Source organism: Rutilus rutilus, assembly GCF_951802725.1.
Source record: "Rutilus rutilus genome assembly, chromosome: 14".
Classification (NCBI taxonomy): domain Eukaryota; kingdom Metazoa; phylum Chordata; class Actinopteri; order Cypriniformes; family Leuciscidae; genus Rutilus; species Rutilus rutilus.
In genome coordinates this window covers 26,417,864-26,444,421 of record NC_140219.1, presented here as the reverse complement: position 1 = coordinate 26,444,421, position 26,558 = coordinate 26,417,864, and the positions used below count along the sequence as shown (strand labels likewise).

Sequence of the window (26,558 nt, the reverse complement as noted above, 5' to 3'; positions counted from 1 at the left end):
CAGCTGTAGCCGTCCTTTGAGTTGATGTTGAGAATGAAAAGACAAATGAGAGTATTTTGCTGCCTAATAACAAACCGTGTACAGGAAAACCACAGCTACTTAAAGATCCCTTCATGGCAACAATGAAGTTGAATGATATACGGCTTAGCAAAATGTCCCTCTCCTGAGTCTTTTGTTCTTGACGTGCGCTGTCGTCGCTCCTCTTGTGGCAAGCAGAAGCAGAGATGGGCGTAAATACATGAAAATGTATTTAGAATAAAAATACAAAATACCTTAGTTGAAATGTATCAAAATAAAATAAAAAAAGTAATGTGTGGATTTTTTTTTAAACACAAATACAGTATTTTGCATTTTGAAACTACACAAAATACATGTGAAATTGGCCTTTCAGACTATTAGGTTAAAATCTATCTGGATCTGGTCTGAATGCATGCAGCTGGTTTATTATACTGTCACTTTAAGAGCTAAAGCACAGATCCAATATATTGCTACACATCTGATTCTCCCAAATGTTTACCTTCACTCAAGACAAACCGACTGTCTTTTTGGGAATACTCGGATTTTGACATACATTTGTATTTGACCATTTAGCCGCACACAGAATGATGCCTGTCAGTGTGTGAATACTGAATTTCAGTTCTCTTTGGAGGCATGTTGCACTTGTAATAACTCTTTTTAACATCAAGCTTGTCCAGCTCTTTAATACTTATTTGACCATGTTTCTTTATCGCTCTAATGTGTCAACAACGCCTGCCCACTAATAGCTTGCATGCATACTGTGAGATATGAATGATATAGAAAACGTTCAATCAATTCACACTTTATGTCATCGTCACGATAGGCTATATCATCATATCACCCAGTCCTAGCATAGCCTGGCAAGCCAGACCTACATCAAGATGTTAGGTCTGGCAACTCACCATAGACACGGCTCAATCCGAGGGGCGGGATAAACGGCTGTCTTTCAAATTCCCTCTGCACGCAATAGGACAGCGCTTCAACCAACCAGAGCGTTTTCCCAACAGCGGAGCTAGTTGATAGATTCAACTTTTGCCATATCTGGCAGGCAAAACTACGAACACATCTTCCTTTTTTTAAGAATGACTTAAGTGCCGTTCTTTGGTCTTTTCTCAAAGAAAAACTTAACTCCAAGTCCTCCAGAGTCGCGGCCAAAGCCGATTCGAAAGATGTTCGCCAGCAGCAGCCGCCATTCTTTGTTTTCAAGTAGCAGGGAACCGTCGCATTATGTTAAGCCCGCCCCGCCTACTCTATACACGACGTGATTGGCCTGACCCAATTTAGGTTTTTGCAGCTCGAAAGTCAATGGAGAGTTGCTAGACTACCCTGGCTGCAAAATAAATTTTGCTGCCGCTAGGGTGCGTCTAGATCTCTAGGCTAGTCCTAGCATACAGTAATGCAAACATTTGATAAAACCAACAACTGATTAACTATGGAGACTAAATGGCTAACAAATTTTTTTTTTCCTGGCCAGTGCTCTTTTATTCCTTCATGAAAGCAAATCGGAATGATGTTCCGTTTTAACTTTATTCATGCATGATAGTTTGGGTAAAGGGGCCTGGAATAGTTGATACAGGGAATCAGCAGCCTAATAAACAGGTTGACTGGCACAAAGTATTTAAATAAAAAAAAATCTATATTTTTTCAAAGGCTTTAAAAAACAAAATTGATATTTTTGTTCAGATATGTTTAAGTACATATATCTGAAATAATGCCCATCCCTGGTGACAAACACAGTCACTGACTCTTTTCTTTTCATCAATGAGGTGACTGGAGAGACATTATCTGAAGATTAGTGACACTATCAAATTTTGGCACACGGAGCCCTCGGGGTCAAAGGACTTGGCAGGCCGTTAGCTGCTCACAGGCAGAACCGGGGTCTGTAGCCGTAACTTACCACAGAACCGTGACCTTTAAGCACTGCTGGCCCGAGAGGAGCGGAGCTTTATCAGAGCCACTCTCCGGGACTATCTGTTGACACGGTCTATCTGATCCAATAATCCTTCGCCAATCATCTCCCCTTTTCCCTCTTGCCTTGCATATGCCTCTATACTCAAGTTTCTTCTTCCGCCCTGGCAGCTTTTTCATATTTCTTTTTTTTTTAAGCTGTTGGGTCACCTGAATGACTAGTTGACTAATTGTTAAAAAAAATCTCTGTTCAGAATCAACTGAACCCAATCGGATATGTGTTTATGGGTGTTTACATAAGACACGTTCTTGCTTTGAAAGGTGTTGCTTTCAAAACTGGTCTTGATAGACCCTGTGCATTTTTAAACGTTAACTTGAGATAACTTGATGTCTGTCTGTATGTAGCCAATGAGCTCACTGCTCAACCTTCAAATACTTGGTCAACATTTGCTGTGGCGGTTTGCGTCACCCCCCACCTTCCCCAGCTCCACCTGTATATAATTCATGTATGCTATATTGTACAGCAGCAGCATGTCTTACCTGCTCACAGAAGTGTTACATATACAGTAGTCAACATTTGAAGTGGATCAAAACCTTTCATCAAACTTACAGTATACATGAATTTTGAACAATACCCGTTCAAGATATGTTATTTGCAAGGATTTGTTGTTAAATCGATATAGCAATTTTGGATTTATTTTATAATTATTCTAGATAGAGAGAGATAGAGAGAGTAGACTGTAATACATCTGCGTGAGAGTGTTTGACATATTAGATAGGGGTTTAACACCTTTCCCAAGGGAGCAGTGCCGCATATTAGCTTAGTCTGTTCGGATTAGAATTGACCCATTTGTGGGTATTCCGGGTCACTGCACCTTTCCGGACATGTTTAGGAACCTGGTTATTTCACACCGATTGAAGTGCTTCCATCAGCCTCTCCCGCTATTATGCCATTTGCTCGAATTAGCCATTCAAACCCACAGCTTGCTGCTTTGCCCTCTGAGAATACGAACATTTTGCCCCCCATTTCAAAGAATCAAACCCTTGTGAAGTAGCGTTTGTGATTATACAGATCTGACTTGAGATTTCAAAGTCTTGGACTTGTCTTTATTCAAGATGTCTCCTTAAATCAGTTAATTAACGTGAGATAAACCCCAATCCTTTAATTAAAAGCTAATTCCTTTTTATTAAGACAGACTTAAGTGCTCGAGGAAACAAAACTGTATTTGTCATTCCTTCAAGTATAAAGGAGCTTTTTTTACATTCGAAGATTTTCTTTAATGTCTCGGTGAAGCAAAAGTACCGCATTGCATACCGTTGGTAAGCCATGAGCGAATGCCATTTTCTGCCTATCGAAATCTGTCTGTTTGAAAATTCAACAGCAGGCGTGATGGCTCGAAGGACAGGATTGTGCGTGAGAGTGGAGTTGAGGATTTTACCATTTGTTCAGGCAGAGGTTTCAGGATCAAATGCACACCGGTCGCTTCAGAGAACACCAGTGCCCTAGTCAAACATGATATATTCTTTCTGCTGGGATTTTTTTCAGAATATAATAAGAGGTTTTTTATTGCCAACCCACATGGTTTTAATTGTGGCCAGGCAGGTCAGTCAGAGGAAACGCTTCGACAGGTGGAAAAAACCCTGAACACTGTAATCTGATGGTATTACCGCTTAAAAACACAAGTCAGGACACATTTCGACATCACGTTGTCAGTTTTAGCGTGAACAATGAGCCGGATTGTGTTTTAGCCTTTGAATATTTTGCTGTCAAACCATTTTATGCCAAAACAACTCATTTAAAACCTACTTAAAACAGTTTTATTTATATCTGCTTGCAGTTTTTTTGGGCTAAAAATCTCACTTTGAATTGAACGCCAATTATATATTCTGCTTCAATCCAGTCTGGAGTGAGACTTCGGGGTTTGCGACTGAATGGATGCCAGAGAGGAAGCGTTTGTACAATGTCATCTTAAACGCATTGATTGAGGCCGACAGCTCAACTTTTATAGACTAATTTAGAGCGTGTACTCTGGGTTTCTTCTCATTAAAACAATTCTTTGTGTTCTTAGACACGTTTGGAATGTTTTTCCACCCAAAATAAATGTCATGTGCTTCACAGCCCGTTCAACAGTCTCACCTCACTCGAAGGCCTTGCAGCTCTCGTGTAAACTTATACACAAGTTTACTGAAAATCTCAATTGGCTGTCCGTCTATTGAAAGACATTGAAAGTGTTCTCAAACACAGCCGGGGGTAAGTGCTGCTGGGCCGCATTGATCTTTAATGACCTTGTTTTTTGAGCATTTATCTAGATAAATCCATATTTCAGAAATAAGTAAAGACCTGCACTGCGTCTCTTTATTAACAAAATACATTGATTTAAATTGAATTGCGCCAAATCCACTGTCAAATTAATTTCTAGAGGCATTTATGCTTGTGCACTCTCTTAAAAAATATTAATTAATAATACCCAATTATACATATTAATACCTAATTAATTGTTCAATTGGTATGCAGAAGATGGACCAAAGAAAAAGGCCTAAAGCATTATGCTCACTGTGGGAAAGTCCCCCTGTGGTGAAAACCAAGCTTTTAATGTTGTTTATATGTCTATGTGGTGTTTTTAATATGCTTTAAGACAAACCATGTGCAGATTCATCATAAGTCAACACCATTGCTGAGTATTTTCTCCTTAAAACTGCAGTGAACCAAAGACAGTCTCAAAAACACGGTTTGAAATCGCTGGCGTTTCTGACGTCACAAACTACCTTGCAACCAATCGGGTCAACGTGTGATCGTCAACGAGTGGATCTTTGAGTGGAGGCGGGGCTCATTTGCATATTCATAGAAGCACGTATACTAAATGAGGCGAGAGTGTAGAGTTACATTTAAGCTATTTTAAGGCATGGATATTTTTTTTCTCGGAACAAATGCTTAAATATGTTATTTTGGTGGTCAAACATGAGTTTTAAGGGATACACTTATCGACTACAGGGGGACTTTAACTCTTTCCCCGCCATTGACGGAAATTTCCGTCATTTATAAGACAACGCTTCCCCGCCATTGACAGAATTTTCCAGCTTTCCGTGTTTTCACTGTTATCCGGTAGGAGGTGCTATTAGGCGTATTCCGAAAGAGTACAGAATCTTCAGATTAGAAGACGTGAAGAATAAGCAGAAACAAGCGATATCATATGATTCAAATTTTAAATAACGCGAACATCAACATTAAACAGCATATAAATCAAACTACCTAACGTTACTGAATGAGATGTCGAACCAGGACAAGGTATAGGACTCTGAAGCTTTGGGGGTGTTGATGGACTCGATTCATTCTATGTTTTGATCATCACTCTGAATCCCATCCAAACTTTTTTGCTCGAAATGTTGCTTTGTTAATGAAACAGTCGATATTACAAGTCGATATTACAAGAGTCGATATTACAAGAAAATACAAGAAAAAAAAAATGCACATTTAATTTAATGCGTTACTTGCCCTTTCTTTGTAATTATTTGTAAAAAAAAAAAAAAAAAAGACTTGAAATTTCAACGTCGTTCTGTCGTTCTACTCAAAGTGCTCAGCATAATCTTTCCTCAAATTCATCTAATAAGAATGAAGAAATCATGTGAAACAGAGCCTTGCGGAGACGAATCACACCGCAGTGACGTCCCTTGAACATAAACCAGGATTTAGGGAATGTCCATTTCCAGGCCCCTGCGTCCCTCAATCAGGGTCGATACGGTCCCGCTGCCATTAGCAGTATTTCCACAGATCTTCCAATCATTTTTCCTCATTTCAGTAATTGTGTTGAATTTGGCATATTAGAGTGTAATTCTAGCCTAATCCAACAGACACTTCACAATAACACTTGTGTACGAGAGTGCGGGCAAATTTTGATTAGAATACAAGAATCTCTCTTTCCAAAGTAAATACGGGTTAAAGCGCCCCTCATAATTGTAGCTTTTGAAGTCCATTGATGCTAATGCAATAAATAAACATGCCTCATTTGATCTCATCATTGGTGGAAGCGCTCGGGTGCGGGTCTTGCCATGGATATGTTGTAATCCGTGTGATTATGCTCATGGCGGGCGTCACACTGACACCAGGAGTGAAAAATGGATGGAGCTTCTTGGCATATTTATGTGAAGGGACGGTAGACTGGAGACTAATAAGAGAGAGGCGGGGGCCCCTGCTGATGTGTGATCCTCCTGCGGCGCTCGGCCCCTCTAGGGGGACGTCTCTTTAGAGGACATGGGGAGAGAGAGGGAGCGAGAGAACGGCTGGCACGCTGCCCTCGGAAACCTCACTGCTATCTTCTCTTCAAAGGCACTGATTACCCAGCTCTCCCTCTTCATGTAAACGCTCTCTCACGCATTCGGCCTGGGAAATGATGCATTTCACGGGAACAGGGAATGGGGACGAGTTTCGTGAGAATGCGATGCAACATACGCACAGAGGAAGTTTAAAATCTTGCTGGTGATTCAACTTAGTTTCTTTTATATAAAAGATCATTTTGGCAACATTTTCAGTATCAGTTTCAGTTTCAGTATTTGGATGAAATGGATGCCAACAAATGCTAGTTAATTAGTCTGTGAATTACTATGTCTTAGATTAGGCAACAATAGCATAATTAATGCTGGACGGTGTGACTAAAACCTTATTACCGGTATTTTTGGTGGGAAATATGCCAGACTTAAACATTTCTCATATATAATCAGTCAGTTTGTGTTTATTAAGTTGCAAAGACAAAGAGAAAATAATGAAAGAAGATAAAATACCTCAAAAAAAAAAAAAAAAAAATATATATATATATAGTTAGAGGTCCTCCATTGGTTGACACATTTCTACTGTCTCACAGTTTATAAACGCCCAGTCCTAGATGTAATCAATATCAAATTAATTTAACAGTAATATATCGGTAATAAGTCTTTTATGCCTGTTTTACCGGTTGGGATTTCCATGAGTCTGAGCCACTGCTATGGAATGAACATCATTAAACTGTAAATGAGAGGAAGGCGTGCTAAAATGCTTTTGACTGCTACTGTTTTTCTATGGTCGATCATTCGATCATCATTGATTGATGAGATGGTGCCGGTATTGTCTTGTTTCTGTCTGTCAGAGGAAGACATTTTGTATAATTTCTGGAGTTGTGATGCGTGTAATAACTGAACTATATACTGTACCACCTCCGGCTTCTGGACTTTTATTGGCCATTCTTCATTTTCGCTTAGTTTCTGTATTATTTATCTCATTTCTGTTGCTGTTTACTGATGCTAATTCCATATATACCTGTAAATCCTCATTTAGCATCATCTGATATTAGCGGGTTGAGTGTGAGGAGACAGGAATAAAACTTTCACATCCCAGAATTCACAGATTAGCCTGCAACCCACAGGTGCCACATTACCAGGTGAACCGATCGAAAAGTGTTAGTTACTCAGAAGTGGTTCATGCATATAGAAAAAAAATATTTTTGAACTCAGTTTGTTATCACCCATATATACTGTATATAGTTAGAGGACGCAATTTGACAGGTCCTCTGCATGCAATCTGCAAGCAATCACATCATTACCACATGACACAAGCTGATTGGCTTCTGCTGATCCTGCAGCCAATGGGGTTGCTTGCTCAACGTTTAAATAGTCTGGTTTAGTGTTTGCTGTAAGTTAGTCCTGCATCTGAACCCCTCCACCTCCCCCAGCTCCACCTGCCTTGATCTGCTACGGTATTTATGTATGTCTATTTATGAAGCTGCAGCATATATTACATGCTCACAGCAGCGTGTCTGTGTATCTATCAGCATGACATATTCAATAACATACTAAAACTATTCTGAGAGTTGTCTTGATTGAAGTGTAGTGTAATGCTATAGATAGCTTTCTTTTAGGATCCAAATTTATACACATAAAAAAAAAAAATTAAAAAAAAAATCTAAATGATGCAATCTTATATGTTGGTTCACATTTCAAAACTTTAGTTAATTGATTATGGAATTTGTATTATTTAAATTCCACTTCAACTATGTCTGGCCCACATCAAATACTTCTTTTTTGTCATTTAAATTATTATTTTACCATGTCTAGCCTACATCAAATAATTACATCAACAATGTGATGAAATGAAATTTGAGGCAATGTAATGATTCCTGCTAGTGCAAGCAATCAGGGACATTCTTCACTCGTGTGAATTGCGAGGGTCCCAGAAGTTCATTATTTTTGAAGTTAATTTGAAATTTGTGCTTGCTTTATTTTTGCCCACGTAACAGAAATGGAGATGGAAGGGCCTGGGGTTTCATTTCCGTGCTCTGTGTGCTGGAATCAGAGATCAAAGACACTCGTCTTTCTTAACCTATACTACTGTCCCCCTCTCTCTCTCTCTCTCTCTCTCTCTCTCTCTCTCTCTCTCTCTCTCTCTCTCACACTCCTACTACCTCATTCTCTCCGTTTCTGTCTACACATCCAGATTGAACTTTCCTTTTCTTTGTGTCTTACATACAAATCCGATGACTTTGATTATTTTTGTGGACTATACATTTGCAATTGTTAATCGTGTGTGTATATATATATATATTATATTATTTGTCCACTAAATTATGCGATCTGAAGGGTTTTGAGCGCTATCTCCCATCTCACTGACATGTCATCCAAATGGGTGAAAACATTTCCTGCTCTTTATATTTAGAACATAAGTCTATGATATGAGTTATCACACAAGCAAGAATGATATATTTTTTGAACATTTGCACGACTTATAACTATATTTCAGAGTTATAACTATATATTCAGGATTTATTAATATATATTTAGTTACAGCTATATAATCAAATTTACATTTATATATTCAGAGTTATAACTATATATATTCAGGATTTATTAATATATATTCAGTTATAGCTATATATTCAAATTTACATTCAGAATTATAACTATATATTCAGGATATATATATATATATATATATATATATATATATATATATATATATATATATATATATATATATATATATATATATATATCCTGAATATATAGTTATAAGTTATATAGTTTATAGTTTTTTTATATATATATATATATATATATATATATATATATATATATATATCCTGAATATATAGTTATAAGTTATATAGTTTATAGTTTTATATATATATATATATATATATATTCAGAGTTATAACTATATAATCAGATTTACATTTAGATAATCAGATTTGTAACTATAGATTCAGATTTACATTTATATATTCAGATTTGTTTCTATATTTTCAGATTTACATATAATTATTTCCCGTTTGGCCTCCAAAAAAAAAAAAAAAAAAAAAAAAAAAAATATATATATATATATATATATATGCCAATTTAACTTTGTATTACAGTAATGAGACAAAAACTCAGGCTGAATAAGTTTAATTTTCTGCTATTTAAACATTTACAGCCTTGTAGAATAAGCATTTTCTTTCCTTTCTTTTTTTACTTTTACAATTTTAATAGCCACACTGTTAGATATCGTATTGGCATCAGCTATTAAAAAGGCCAACCACTTATTACCATACATACATTTAGAGCTGTAAATAATTGAGGACTTTTTTTTATTTAAAAAATAAAAAATGCAATAATGCAATGAAAAATGTATGTGTTTTATCTTGCCCCTTGAATAAATGAGCATATAATATACTTAATTTGATTAAAAAAAAAATATTAAAAAAAAATATTGATTGACAGTCCCAGTAAAGACTATCATAAATATCATAAATACAAATAATTGCAGTAATGAACTGAGCCAGAAGTGTCTCTGCTGATTGTAGCTCTATACAACCAATTTTTATTTATTTTTTTCATCAAGTGATAAAACTTTAGCAGCAGTGAACAACACAAGCAGAGGAAAAGTATTGTATGACTCCTCTGCCGGAGCAACTCCAACTCGACTAGACACGTGTGGAAGAATATGGCTTATGAAGTCATTGCGGTTGTCTAGACGTGACTAAAACCACATTTGTTTTCAGCAGCTCTGACAGACGTGTTTATTTACATGTGGGGACGCCAACGTCCGTCTCAGCAAAACGGAGGTGAAAACCTCCACCCACCAGAGAGACAACATACATTTCATCTTGAGAATGCTGCCAGGAAAACATTTGAGCTGCGTTTTGTGCTTGTACGTGACATATGGAACACAGCAACCAGGACCTTAGCCAAGAGATGACATAGAAGATCCTAGAAAAAAGTATTCTTTTCTGAAGGGGGAGGTCTTCTGTTTTAAACACTTCTACATGGGTGAATCTCAGGAAGTTTCCAGGTTATATTTCACTCCAAAAAGCATAATCCAAAAATCGAATTTTTTTAGCATTATGTTTCACATTACAATGTGAATAAGAGGACACTCCCCTTCAGAAGTCTCTTATACTCACCAAGGCTGCATTTATTTGATCTAAAATATAGTAAAATTTGTACAATTATGAAATATTATTGCAATTCAAAATAAATGTTCTACTTGAATATATTTTAAAATGTAATTTATTTCTGTGACGCAAAGCTGAATTTCCAACAATACTCTAGTCTTCAGTGTCACATGATCCTTCAGAACCTAATGATGAAACTATAATCATCAAAATAAAAATTAAATTAAACAGAGCATACAGTAAATTAACAAATGTTTTTAATTGTGGTTGTTCTCTTTCTGAAAATATTTAGTCTCAACGTTACCATTTATAAGTTTGGGGTCATTGAGATTTTTTTATATATATATATTCTTGAGTCTCTTTGAAATAGTTTTGCAATTTAAAATAACTGTTTTCTACTTGATATTAAAATATAATGTATTCCTGCGATGCAAAGCTGAATTTTCAGCATCATTACTAGTTAATACAGTCTTAATACAGTCTTCAGTGTCACATGATCCTTCAGAAATCATTCTAATATGCTGATTTGATGCTCAAAAAAAACATTGCTGATTATCATCAATGTTGAAAACAGTTGTTCTGCTTCATATTTTTGTGGAAACCATGATGAACAGGAATCTTTTTTAACTTTATAAATGTTTTTACTGTCACATTTGATCAGTTTAATGCATCCACGCTGAATACATTTTAATTTCTTAAATTCAAATTTTTGAACAGTATATATAAATGTTCTTCTCACCCACACTGATAGCCACATATTCCTGTTAAAGGCACAATATGTATTTTTCTTTGCTTTAAAAATATAAAAAATCACTATATCTATGTTATATATTTTTTAAAGTTGTGTATTTACATTATCCCGACAGTTCCAATTAACTTCTAAATCCAGAGAAATTAATATTTTAATTCGAAGACACGGACCGTGTCTTTATTTCCGTTTTGTCGCCGTCAATGCCGTCATATCCGTGTTGTCTCTGGTTTCCGCTCGTGCTGCCATTGCAACCAGAGCTATGAACCAGAGCCCTCTGATAGTAACCAAACTGACGCGGACAACTGTGTAGTTCGCAATGTCTATCTGCACGCTGTTGTTGTTTCGTTCAAACATTATGGACCATGGCAAGCAGACTTTGGATAAAAAAGGACAACTAAACCGAGAATCAATATCAGCGCGGTGTTTTCGAGATGCCGAGAGCTCCCATAGACAGTATAAACGAGAGCTCCACGTCCGAGACTTCGACAACTCCTACATGTACTTTATTAAACAGGTGAGCACATTTACATAAAACTAATCAATGTTATATAGTTCAACAATGATAAAATGTTAGAATATAATCTGTATGTTATTCTAATGTTCAGCTTACTGCTTACAGCTTACTGCTAGTCTCATACAGACAAACTAACGTTAACACATACATTTCAACACATTCAAATGCAGTTTAGAGTGATAGTGTAAGTTAATGTTAGACCAAGTGAAACAGCGCTGCGTTACCTCACAAGTTTAATTTGTCTAATAAACTGACCTGTGAGTAGTAATTCTGCGTGTAGTTCGGTAAAATGAAATGTCCATATTCCTTTTATATCCGTGGGACTCGCATCGCGTGTGGAGCTGATAGCTGTCTCTTAGCAATCCCGAACTGCTTCATATCACAGTCATGATAAAAGCATCGATGTATTCAGTAATCCATATACATTATTAGATCGGTCGGCTTGACGTTGACGACAAAATCCATAATTCTTAGCAAATGTTGCGTCATCAAACTACGCCTTTGTTATTGTAAATAGGTTAGCGACCCCTAGTGGAGAAAAATCCCATACTGTAACGTTACGTTTAAACCACAGTGTTACTCATTGGAAACATTGAAAGTAACTACATCTCCAGTGCAGTCAATGTAATTTGCAGTCTATCAGTGACAAATTCATTGACATGCAGAGTTGAACAGAGCATGATTAAAGACAAGCTATTGGACCCTGACATCTCTTCAGATAGATTCGCTTTGAAATTATGCAGCAATTAACAGCTTTCGGACAGAAAGCGACGCCAGGTCGATGATTGGAACTTGTTGTTTGGTGTTTAGCTGTTTTTGTGTCTGAAAAACACACAGCCTCTGAGGAGAAGGTTCAGAACCAACGGCTGATTAACGAATGCCGAGACCAGTTCAAAGGAATGGAAAATTAAAGTGTAAAGATTTCGAAAAAATCTGTTCTGTCTGTGTTCGTGTTTTCATCTTTGATGCCTACGATTCTTACAGTTGTGTTTGAGCCAGCTAGTTTTCACAGGTTGTTTTTTTAACCCATTTCAGCTGTATCAATATATTAGCAAACACATCACACACCTGCAGGTGAGGTGTGTGGGAAAAAAAGACCAAATAAGTATCTACAAAAAACAAGAAACACTATCAGTACTTGCAAATGAGTATCAACATTTTATTAGCAACGTTTCGGTCTCACGACCTTCATCATGCGACCTTCATCAGGCATGCCGTTGCTAATACAATTTTGATACTCATTTGCAAGTACTGATAGTGTGCGGGAGCTTCTTGTTTTTTGTAGCTGTATCAATATAAAATTAATCATAAAAAAATTGTTTTGGCTCGGTCAGACAAAGAAAGACACGTCAAACGGATAACTGAAATTGACTGCTACAGTTCTACCTATATGATTCCAATTCAATTTCAATTTGTGTCCATCACAATATACATATGCTATTATTATTATTGTATATGATTTCTGAAGGATCATGTGAGACTGAAGGCTGGAGTAATGATGCTGAAGATTCAGCTTTGCCATAAATTACATTTTAAAATATATCAAAACAGAAAAAGTTTTTTGAAATGGCAATAATACTTTACATTTCACATGTATTAATATATTGTTTTTATATATATATATATATATATATATATATATATATATATATATATATATATATATATATATATATAAATGTTGTCTCATTTATATATATATATATATATATATATATATATATAAATGTTGTCTCATTACTGTAATGCAAAGATAAATTGGCATATAGACACACACACACACACACACACACACACACACACACACACACACACACACACACACACACACACACACACACACACACACATATATATATAAGCCATCTTAATTTTTATTACAGTAACTAGACCTTCCGTATCTATATTTATAAATATATAATATTATATAGAAATAAAAAAATAGAAATAAGTTTGTCTCATTTAACTGTAATACAAAGTTAAATTGACATACAATATATATATATATACAGTATATACACACACACACACACACACACACACATATATATATATATATACACACACACACACACACACACACACACATATATATATATATATATATATATATATTTTTTTTTTTTTATTAATTATTGTTATAAAAAAAAAATCGTATTATTTCTTAAATAATATTATTAGTTCTTAAAAAACAGCCTTCATTTTTTTCATGAACAAAACCTTATATCTCTCTATCTTTTTATGAAATATGACCCAGGCGTTTCTTGACGGGTTTCTTAAGAAGTGTTGAATCTCCTCCTGGTGTGTTTAGTGTAGGTTATCAGACAGATGTCAGATGAACATACCCCATATGTATCTATTCGCTGGCCTGTCGAGCTCTTCAGCCTTTCACTTCATCAGCCTCTCCATCTCTCCTTCTGTTCTTCAAGCCAAGAGCTTCCTCTGCATAATTACAGGCCATGGGTTAAAAGTGCTTCACGTGTCTCGAAACGATGATCCGTCTGACAGCCGAGCTTAAAAGCCAGAGATAGCATGCATGTTTCGTAAATGCGTGTTTTTCGCCATTTACGATCTCGTACTTTTGTGTTTGTTTGTTTGCGCATTATTTTCCTCATGTTTCTTCGACACGGCCTGTTGTTTTCACATGCTGCATTTGTCGTGAAACCACATGGAAGGCCAATCTCAGCATTCAGATTTCAAGTCGAGAGCAACTCAAAATAGACTAAGATTAGATTTAGGTTCTTAAACGCACCCTGCACGCTGATAACTTCAGCCGCAGATCTGCAATTACACCGTAATTGTGGTAAATTCCTCTCAATATGAATGTGAAATATGGAACATGAAGAAGACATTAATTTGAAGTCGGTGCCCATTAAGGGATAATCGACGTGCAGCTGCCAGAATTTCCTCTCTCGATTATGCAGTCTGCTGAATGCGCAGCGTCTCTGACTATTACTGCGCTCAGATCAGTTTTTACAGTTTGATGACATGGAAAATTGACATTTGTTTGGCGCAGGGGTTAGCTGTGTGTCTGTGGTGAAATCCCCGCTGGTGTTTGTGGACACTGCACTTGATGTTCCAGTGCACGCCGAGGTCTGTTTGCTAAATTGGGTAAAATTCTGGAAATGTGCCGGAGCTCCTCCTGCAATATTCATGACATGACATTTCAGACTCCAGACATGCTTTCTAATTGGTTGACGCAGTTAATCACGGATCCCTTGTATTGCGAGTTGAAAGCGCACAGAAAAAAAAAAAAAGATGGAGAGAATTAGAAAAAGCAAAAGACTGCGTGACAAAGACAATTAAACAAATGAGGCAATTAAAACAATGAAACGTATTGATTATATATCGCTGAGAGGTATAGATTATTTCATCATTTACTTGAGGGAATCTGAAGCAAGCCGTTTTATGCAATTGCATGTGATATTTTGATGTATGGAATGGTGTTTATACATTTCAAAATGTTGTTATTATTATTATTATTTAATGTACCGATACATTTATATAATTAAATGTACATGTAAATGTATATAAGAAAAAAAAAAAATATATATATATATAATCTGATTTGTTAATCTCATGATAATGATGATGGTGATTATTATTCTATATAATTAATCAGTATTTTTTAATATTTGTTTATATTTTAAATGATATTATTATTATTATTTACATGTATATTAAATGCAATTACATTTTTGAATTAAATATATTTATTGGCATATATGCCCCTTTCCAATTATTTCTATTTTTATATATTGCATTATTCATATTTTAGTGATACATCTGTGTTCAAATACCCTTTTAAACTTAGACTTATATGCACATAAATGATACACTCTTAAAAATAAAGGTTTTTTTTTTTTTTTTTTTTTTACTGTGATGCCATAGAAGAACCACACTGTGCACATTTCAGTGCACTGTTCTTAAAATAACCATTTTTTCTCAGTGTGTACAAACATTTTAATAATCTAAAGAACCTTTTTCCACTATAAAGAACCTTTTGTGGAATGGAAAGGTTCCGTGGATGTTAAAGGCTCACTGTAAAAAAAAAAAATCTGTTACATTTACGGTAAAATACCGGCAGCTGTGGTTGCCAGAAATTTACCGTAAAAAATACGGTAGCAACATTTTAGATTTGACAGACTTTACTTAAATTAACATTAATAAACCGTATTTAATTATCTGATATAGCCTAATGTTAATTTACTGACCTATTGAAGTATTTATATCTGTTTTGTACCATAGTAATACGCTGACAACCACCAATCACAGTGGAGAAGAAAATCACATGATGAATTAAAGCTCATCACAAGCAGCTCTTTCACAAGAAAGTTAATACTTATATATAGAAGCTGCACAGTGTCATTCACACAGACATTAAACACCATCATGGTAACACACATGAAATTTAAAAAATGCAATAAACATTAATTTAACAACATTAAATGTAACATAAAACCCTAATGTACATAACTGATTAGAACAAACTAAGAAAACTATGAAGAAACATAGTTATTTCAACAAAAATACATCAAATGTGAAGTGTCACACAGGGAATTGTGGGAATGTCAATTTACGTTTTTTCACTGTAAATTATACAATTTGTTCTTTTTCACTTCCAAAAACTGTAAATTTAACTGTATTTTACAGTAAAATGACATTACATGTACCGTTAGATCTATCACAGTTGTTTACCGTAGTAAGGAAACTTTCTATTAACCAATTAACAGTTTTTCACTGTAGCATTTTTACAGTCTTTGACCGTTAAAATCACGATATTTTTTTACAGTGTTCATCATGGACCCATCGATGCTAATAAAGAACCTTTATTTTTAGGAGTGTATATAAATACTGTGCAGTTATGTCTCGGCACGGTATGCGTCACTGGATTGCAGGAGGTGGTTCAGCCTCTTAGACATCGAGAATCACATTTATTACGACTTCTGAAGGAAGGACGCTGCAAAAGTCAGTGACAGTGGTGGACTGGAGAAGGTGAAGTGTGCTTTAGCCTCCATTGTGCGGCCAGTGTCTTAGCCGTCCCGCTGAGCTGCTGCTAATATGAGTGCAAACAATGGCCTCCTTGAGGAAATGGAAAGAGTCCTGGGGGGAAGTGGTGTCAGTGGCCGGGCTGATAACCTGGCACCTAGCAATTACTGTCAGGGGTGCTCATTAATCTGAGAGAGTCCTTTGCTCGCCTACAAGCAGCTGCCATCCTGAAGACGAGTCTCTGGCCTGTGTGGTCATTCGAGCTCGCTGTGCAGCTCGGGGCGGATTGTCTGAAAATGCTAAATTTGGGCCGTTTTGAATTGGTGTTTCGGAGGGTGGTTATGTTTGCTATTACTATCGCTGTATTGAAATAGCGTTGATTTTGCTTCTTGCATTTACATTTTGGTATTTATTTACCGACAGTGGCTGTCTGGTTAACAAAGAAATTAAAGGTGCAGTGTGTAATATTGATGGCTATAGCATTTGAAATGGGTTCTGCAGTCCACGTTCAAAACATTGGAAAAAGTTGTTTCCCCCACCCTATCTTCCTCACACTCGACGCTCGTGTGGATTGGCGGAGTCAGGACATGCAACAGGAACGATCGCTTTTGACAATGGAAAGCGACAGGCCTTACACTGTAAGTTGATCAGATAATATATACGTTTGCAGTGTTTCATTGCTGAGGCTTTTTATGTCGTGTAGAATCAGCGATTCATGACCCAGTTCGTTTGCTCACTTAATACGCTGTGTTTTCCTCCAACTGGCAAATTCTATTGGGCAAACTGGTAGTGGGCGGGATCACAGACCAAAACAAATCAGACATTCCGACATGGAACGCGCATTTTTAAGTAGAATAACTGGCTGTAGCATTGCTTTTCGGAGAAACGAGTATTTGAACTTGATTTCCTAAATCATGGGTATTTGGGCAACACATTGTTACATAATATAGTAATAACTATAAATTGTGCGTAATTACATGCAACTAACTCTAAACCAAACCCTCATCCAATCCTAATTATTATTACCCTGTTACAGTGTAATTATACATTTAAGTACTTACACATTAAAATATAGTGTAACCTTTTCATGCTTTAGTACAGTAAAAAAACAGCACCTTTAATAGTTTTATTCAGCAAAGATGCATTAAATGGATCAAAATTGCCAGGAAAGACATTTATAATGTTAGAAAAGGTTTCAATGCCAAATACATGGTGTTCTTTTGAACTTTCTATTCATCAAAGAATCCTGAAGAACCACTGCAGTTTAGCAACAATAGTGGATGTCAATGTGGGGAGACTCACAACTGCAGAGAAAGATCCAGGTCAAATGTCAATCGAAAGAACATTTATATTTCCATTTGTAATTTTATTCATGTGTATATATACTGTAAAAGTGTTTTTTTCTTTCTTGTTTTTTTATAAAATGAATACTTTTATTCAGCAAGGACGCATGATCAAAAGTGACTATTTATAATGTAAAAAAAGATTTCTGTTTCAAATAAATGCTGTTTCTGAATGAACTGATGAACAGATTTCTGTTTATCAAAGAATCCTGGAAAAAAAATGTATCTCGGTTTATTAAGAACATGTTTCCTGTGCAGCAAATCTTCATATTAGAATGATTTCTGAAGGATCATGTGACACTGAAGACTGGAGTTATGATGCTGAAAATTCTGCTTTGATCACAGGAATACATTACATTTTAAAATATAGTAAAATAGAAAACAGTTATTTTAAATTGCAATAATAATTCACATTATTGCTTTATGATCAAATAAATGCAGCTTTGGTGAGCATAAGAATATATAAGTATATATATATATATATATATGTATATATGTATAATTTCAACATTTACTAATACGTTATCATAATCAAAAGTTGTATTTGTTAACATAGTTAATGCACTCCGAACAAACAATGAACATCTCTATTTTTATTAACTAACATTAAAAAGATGAATAAATACAGTAACAAATGTATTGCTCATTGTTAGTTCATGTTAGTTAATACAGTAACTAACGTTAACAAATGAACCTTATTGTAAGGTGTTACCGGTTTAATGTCCATTGATCACTCATTTAATTGTAAAGCAATGTATGTTTTGTTTACAGTATTCTTACAGTATTCACAAGATCCATATGATAGTTAACTGTCACTAAAAAAGCAGAGAAGGAAAAAGTGGGAAAAAAAAGGAGTATTCCCAATCTGAGCAGGGTTTTCCCTCAGGCTAGACCCTCCAGACAAACCCCAGCATCCTCCTGATGAACGACTGCTATCTTTCTCGCATCAATCTCATCCCTACGCCGATAAATCAGGAATAAATGAGAGGAGATCTCCACCTCTTCTGTCAATGCCTTAATGTGTGAGATAAGCAGCTCCATATAATTACAATCCTCCAAAATAATTGTAACAAGAGGCTAAACGCTTAGCTGTAGTTTTAATTAGCCTGTGCTTCAAATTAATAATTGCCGCTTTAAATCAGAAATCAGACCCACTGTTGTGGCGGCGGCTTCGTTCTAATAACAGTGGCACTCGTTGGCTGTTTATTACATTATTTCTCTATGGGAGGCTTTTTTTTCTTTCAGCGGGGGGAGAGAGAGGAGGGAGAGCCATGCAGGCGCTCTATTTGGTTATCTTTCAAATGCAGCAAAGCTCAGCTAAGATTAAATTCATTGGCTTTTCCATGGATATCGCTGTTCATTTCTCCCCCCTCATGCAGTGGTGTTAGGAAGAGGCAGAGGAGAGGTGGAGTACGGGAAGAATGGAAGGGGAAAACTGCCAATGCCACATGTTCCAGAACATAATCATGCCACCAACAACATTACTGTAATAAACCGCCCAGGCACTGCTGTTTAACATTCAGCGTGTTGTCAACACTGAATATGTGGCCTCAAGAAATTTTGGTGATGTGTGTTCATGTGAAGTTTGAATATATTACTGGCGTTTTCTCAGTGGAAGGAAGGAAGGAAGGAAGGAATGTGGGCAGCCTTCTCAGAAACATGGGAAGAGAAAATTATTGACTGTACAAAAAATCAAGGAAAACAAACATTACGAAAGAGGAGATGAAACAGTGCGAGACTCAGTGTCACGATGCTCGGGTGTTTTGAGAGGTTGCCAGGGTTTGCTTTGCGCTTGCTGTGAGATTCTTGTCAGTGTTATTTTAGTATCATAGAGATATTATTATAGCTGCTTTTTTAATAAAATTATTATTATTAATTATTTATTTATTTATTTTTGTATTCATTCGTTAAAGTTTTAGCAATTTTTTTTTCCAATATTTCTATATAGAATTTCTATAGTTTTTATTAAGTTTTTATATAATCGTTATTTGAAATATATATATATATATATATATATATATATATATACACATACAGTATATAGAGATTATACATATTGTTTATATATATTGATTATATATATTGTTTTTTTATTTAAACTATATATATATATAAATAAACATGTTTTATTTCAGTTAACATTTATTTTATAATACATTTTTTATTAACGTATCCAGTCATATTGACTGTGTATATATATATATATATATATATATATATATATATATATATATATATATATATATATATATATATATAAAATTTATATATAAAATTATTATTATTATTTTTTTTTTTTTTTATATTCATTCGTTAAAGTTTTAGCAATTTTGTTGTTTTTATTTTTTTCAATAATTTTATATAAAATTTCTATAGTTTTATTAAGTTTTTAATCGTTAATTGAAATGTATATATATATATATATATATATATATATATATATATATATGAAGAGTTCAGATGCAAAATCCTCTAAGTGCCATCTGAAATTTTCTCCTAGAATGATCATTTTTATCAAGCTCGTATATTTAAGTTCAGTAATTTCACTTAAATGACAATTAATAGGTCATTTTCATTGCTATTTAAGTGAAATTACTGAACTTAAATATACGAGCTTGTTAAAAATGATCATTCAAGAAGAAAATTTGAGATGGCACTTAGAGGCTTTTGCATCTGAACTCTTCATATATATATAGCCTATACATATATATATATACATACATATGTATATATATATATATATATATATATATATATATATACATGTTTTATTTCAGTTAACATTTATTTTATAAGTAATATTTATTTATTTTTATTATATATATATATATATATATATATATATATATATATATATATATATATATATATATATATATATATATATATATATTCAATTAACGATTATATAAAAACGTAATAAAAACTATATAAATTCTATATAAGAAAAAATTGAACAAAATAAAAACAACAAAATTGCTACACAAAACTTCTAGAACTAATTCCACGGAAAAGGTGGGCGATGCTGTTCCACATTTTCTGGTATTATAAAATAGTAATATTATTTAGAGAATGTAAATGTTAAAGTGCAGTAAGTACAGATGTTAACTTTGACAGCAACAAAACATTTAGTCATTTTTTAAAGAATTTATGAATACCTTAATACCATAATATCGGCAGGTTTCATAGCACATACAGTATGCCTGTATATCACATTGTCTTCACACTGTTAACTTGTCTTGCACTGCAGCAGCCGTAACTAGGGGTTATTTGCACCTCTGCGTTCTTCTTTAGTTTCTTAATGGTCTATAGCAACCTCTGACTGGCCAACTCAGCGCTCTGCATTTGAAGAGTAATGCAGTGTCAAGGGACCCAAGTGTCTGCAGGGCTCTGCCACTGACAGCTGTAAATTTGATTTATCGTCCTGTCAGGTGTCCGTGTCAAGTGTGCCCTGCGCGCTGACATAAAGATAACTGACATCTTGCTGTCATTAAGGCCTGGGAAGCACCGTCAATCTCTCGTCGTTGTATTTATTCCCACTTTTCTTTGTCACTTATTTTTTCCTCGTCCCCTCAGAAGAAGCACCTGTCACCCTTAGACCAGGCCTCGTTTTTCTCGCACCGCAACATCTCCCGCCTTCTGGAATAATTTAGTGATGGATTAAATGCTGTGGCGTAAGCCTCAGGACGGCTGGAGACGGACCGGTTCCAGATCTCCAGATCTCCAGTTCTCCAGTTCTCCGGCTCTCGCTCTGCTATCCATCACCTCCAAGAGCTGGACCACTGTCTGTTGCTCTGGGAAAGTGTCCTATTAGCACGGGCTGAGGAAATATGTGTTTGAGGTATCTTGGGTTTTGGCAATGTTGACATTAGATGAAAGCGATGATTCTGTCTGCAAAAAAGTCAAAATAATAGTCATGTTTAAATTGGAAAATAGAAAGTCATGGGTTAGAAAAGCACATTTTTGTTGCATAGCCTTGAGGAGCCAATTTGAAATGTTAACCGTGACCAAATTACCATAATTACTACAATTATCGTTATTACTCATAATAAATGAATATGGATAATTAATTGAAATATTAACAATTTCCTTCATTTCTTTTTCTTTTTCTTTTTTGGATTACATAGCTAAAACTAAGTTACTACATTTTTACTAGTAACATCTTCTTCTTTTTTCTCTTTAAAAAAAAATGAATAGAACTATTTATTTCTTGCAGTCATATTAATATGTAATCATACATTTTTTGGCCAAATTGTTCCTTGTTTTAGAATTATTATTATTATTATTATTATTATTATTATTATTATTATAGTGATATATAATCACATAATGTTCGACCAAATTGTTTCTTATTTTGTTTATTATTATTATTATTATTATTATTAATAATAATAATAATAATAATAATAATAATAATAAAATACTGTAGTAATTTTGATATATAATAATAAACTATTTGGCCAAATTGTTTCTTATTTTATTTAATCTATTTTTAATAATAATAATAATAATAATAATAATAATACAGTCATATTGATATATAATCATAAACTATTTGGCTAAATTGTTTCTTATTTTATTTAATCTTTAATAATAATAATAATAATAATAATAATAATAATAATAATAATAATAATAATACAGCCATATTGATATATACTCATAAACTATTTGGCTAAATTGTTTCTTATTTTATTTAATCTTTAATAATAATAATACAGCCATATTGATATATACTCATAAACTATTTGGCCAAACTGTTTCTTATTTTATTAATTTAATAATAATAATAATAATAACAACAAAATAATATTGACATATTGGTATGTAATCACAAACCTTTTGGCCAATTTACTTCTAATTGTATTGCTTTTTTTTTATCACTTAAAAAATACAGCAAGTAACAACGTAACAGCAAGAATCAGTCACAATTACCTTCCAACGTTTTAGATCCTTCACCCTAAATTTGATTGCATATTGTTAGCTTGCTAATGAATTTTTTTTTAAAGGAATAACATCTCTTTTGAAGCGTGTCATAAAGCCTTCAGTGAGTACAAATGAACAGGCAAGCTCTAACACATACTCATATATGTCACAACATAACAAGGGGGCCACTGAGTGAAAATTCACCGTTTCTGTCACGCCGTCGTTCCCCCTCAGGGACCGATGCTAATGCTACAGCTAGCGGCTGTGGAGCGTGTCTGTTCTCGAGGGAGTTCTGCGTTGACTCGGGGCCATTCTACATTACGATAATGGAAGGAGCCGAGTCTACGGGCCCTAATCAGACACTGTCAGCCTTTAACACCGGCCTCAGGGCCAACCAGTCACCGCTACCATCGCACTCTCTCAGCTTAGCGCCCTCGTGTTTGTTTTCATTGCTAATACATGAAGTTTTTTGAAACTGCGAGTCATCTGGACGTTAAATAACTCAAACAAGGCCTGGGAGAGAGAGGTGTGCTAGAAAGCGCTCAGATGAAGTCTTCATTTTAATGAATGTAAAGAAAAACACGAGGCTGACGGAATCCCTCAGAGGGAGACGCTTGGTTTTTTTCATTTGTGAAATCATTTACTCCACAGTATGACATCTGCCTTTGTTTAAAACAAGCTTGAATTTCCTGTAACAATCCCCCACACTGATTGCCATATGAGGTCCTTCGAATCTAAATAAACGCTCCCCGAGGCTCCAGCCCTTCTTCCAGCATTTCAAACAGAGCTGCCTCTTCCTGGCACTCTCCTGTCTGTTCCTGCAAAGCATCCGCGCACCAATCCAGTTACTTTATCTCCTCCGCCACGCTCTCCTCATCTGCTTAGTGTCAGCTCGGGCCTATTAGACAGATAAGGGCTTCCCTTGAATCTCTTACGGGCAGGGGTTTTTCGCCGTCGATTTCTCGCATGCCAACTCGAATCACGCTCTTACTCTCTGTCGTTCTTTCTCTCTCCCGTTTCCCGCAGTCATTACGAGCAGGACCGCTCGGCGCTGAAGAAGAAGGAGTGGGAGCGAAGGACGCAGGAAGTGCAGCAGGATGAAGACTTGTTCTCCACCGGATTTAATCTGTTTGGTGAGCCGTACAAGGTAAAGGCCCAATCAGAGCCCACACACACATACACACATGTTGTGTTTTCATGTTTTATGGGGACTTTCCATAGACGTAATGATTTTTATACTGTACAGACTGTATATTCTATCCCTGAACCCTAAACCTACCATTACAGAAAACTTTTGCAATTTTACATTTTCAAACAACATCACTTAGGATGATTCTTAAGCTGTTTTCTTCATGGGGACCAAGACATGTCCCCACAAGGACAAGGATTGCTGATATTGTCAACTTTTTGTAGGGTTTACCAATAATGTAGGGTTTACCAGGCCAAACACACACACATACCCACACATACACAGGGCTAAAGGATGCTGAGGTGCTCTTAATATTTACACAACTCCTGCTTTCCCCTCGGGTTCAGCTGGAATTGGTTTGAAGGAACGCTTATGATCAGGGTTATGTAACTTTTTTTTTTTCCCATTAGATGCTTCATTTAAATATTCCTTTTAGGATTCAAGTTAGGATGTTAAAGGTGAGTTATATCAAAAACTTTTGAAAAAGCGTTTGAAAAATGCCTTAAAGTCAGCATGATTTGGTGTCCGTCATGCCTTTCATAATAATGTTCAGTTTATCTGGTCATCGAATTACTGAGAAAATGTTTGTTAACATCTTTTTACGTTGAGAGACATGTTTAAATTAATATATCAAATGTTTGAATAAATATTATTTAAATATTATTTACATAAGTATTATTTAATTATTCAATTATTGTATGCACTTTCTTGTCATTTAGCATTTAGCATTTAGCAATGAAGCAATGCAGTTTTGTCCACTGGTACTTGGATTGTAAAAACTTGGCATTACATTCCCCAAATGGAGCCTGAACTGAATGTGAATTTGCAGTTAATTAAGGAAAGGGTGAAATTTTTGTCCAGGCATTCAGTACATATTTATTTAAGCTTCTGCCTGAGAACCAAAATGGTGACTCGGACGTGGAGGTTAAAGGTCATATTTACCTTCGAAGAGCATCTCAGCATATCCAATTGGCAATTCTACTTTTTCAGATATAGCTTAATTTGTTATCATTGCCATAATTGCCACAATTGCCCCTTCGCTAAGCCCCGCCCTCCTTAGTTACTGTTGCTACGCCTGTCAAGCTTTTGCGCCTGGCACGTCTATTACAGTATGTATGCACCGGTGTCAGACATTCCCAAGGAGATAATTAGTCATTTTTGGCGAACAGGTGAAATATCTGAGAGAGCAAGACAAAAGGGACTGCAGTATGCATTCGAGGGATATATCCACGACATAATATGCAACCGATTAGAGAATAATTTAATCAAAATTGAAGCTATAAAGCCTATAGGTCCCAGCGCAAGCAGCAGCCGCCTCGTACGCTGACCATTCAAATGTGGAAACACACAAATTGAGGAACAGCTATGTTCGTGCACAGCAGGGTGGGTGAAATTTGAAAATCTAATATTTATAAATCAAACAGCTTATCCATAAGTATTGTGGAATAAACACTTTGCAATGATAACATTCTCCCGCTTATATTTTTAGTGCGCCAGGCTTCTGCTCACACGTCGTGGGTCACATAAGTGACTAACGTTACTGTTATGAACTGATTAAGTTTGTGTACCAACCTTTTCCTTGGAGATCTCCGGCAAGCCCCCTGGTGTTCCCTCCTTTTACTAACTACCTTTTACTTTTACTAGAACTAACACCGGGAGAGTCGCGATCGGATTGGGGTAACGTTACTAGTTTAGCCGTCGATTAACAAAATGCTGCAATATATTTTTAAGTAACGTTAAGTTATGTCAGTGAGCCTCCGTCTTGCCTTTAATCACACTGATTGATCCACGAGCTGGACAATAACTTTATTCTAGAGCTATAAAGCCAAAACACTTTACTTTTAATTTCCTATTATCAATGTAAAGCTGCTTTGGAACAATCTACTTTGTTAAAAGCGCTATATAAATGAAGATGACGCCCGGCATTTCTCCCCTTGGGTTTTAGGTTTCTGGAAGGGAACAAAATCCACCACCCCGTCCAAACTTTTAGGATACCAGGTATCAGATTTGCACAATCCATACGCACAACGCTTCGGCATGTTTCCCTCGCTCGAAAGCTTGCCAGACCTCCCGCGCCTAGTTACGGTTGCTAAGCCACGATTGGCCAGTGGCGGTTTTCGGGTGTGGCTTAGCGAAGGATCAATTGCCCCTTATTACATTAACATAACTGCATAACTATTGCAGTTGCTACTAAGATTTTATAAAGGGTCTATGTACTGTAAATACCAATGCTTACATAGCTATTTGGCTATTGACTAACATTTGCTGCAAGTGTGGCGAAAGGAAAAATTGGTTCTTGAGGCCTTGTCCACACTAATACGTTTTTGTTTGAAAAGTGTTCCAGTTCACGCTGGATTTCATCCAATGAATTTAAGCTTTATAAAGCCTGAACCTCGTCATCAGTCCTATGTTTTAAACTCCATTGTTGAATCGAATAGCACCGCAACGGATTTTTAAAAATGGTGGTTCAAATAAAATGATCAACCAATCAAAATCCGGCATGAACTCAACCAATCAGCATGTT

General features: G+C 35.4%; 1 protein-coding gene across 1 annotated transcript in view; it reads left to right on the top strand.

The window, feature by feature from the left end:
• aff2 (AF4/FMR2 family, member 2) overlaps window positions 1-26,558 on the top strand; it is a 229,127-nt gene that overhangs the window by 31,614 nt on the left and 170,955 nt on the right. The window contains exon 2 of the mRNA XM_084429451.1: window positions 23,872-23,992. Within this exon, the coding sequence (XP_084285577.1) occupies window positions 23,872-23,992 (121 nt within the window). The remainder of the gene's footprint in view (window positions 1-23,871; window positions 23,993-26,558) is intronic.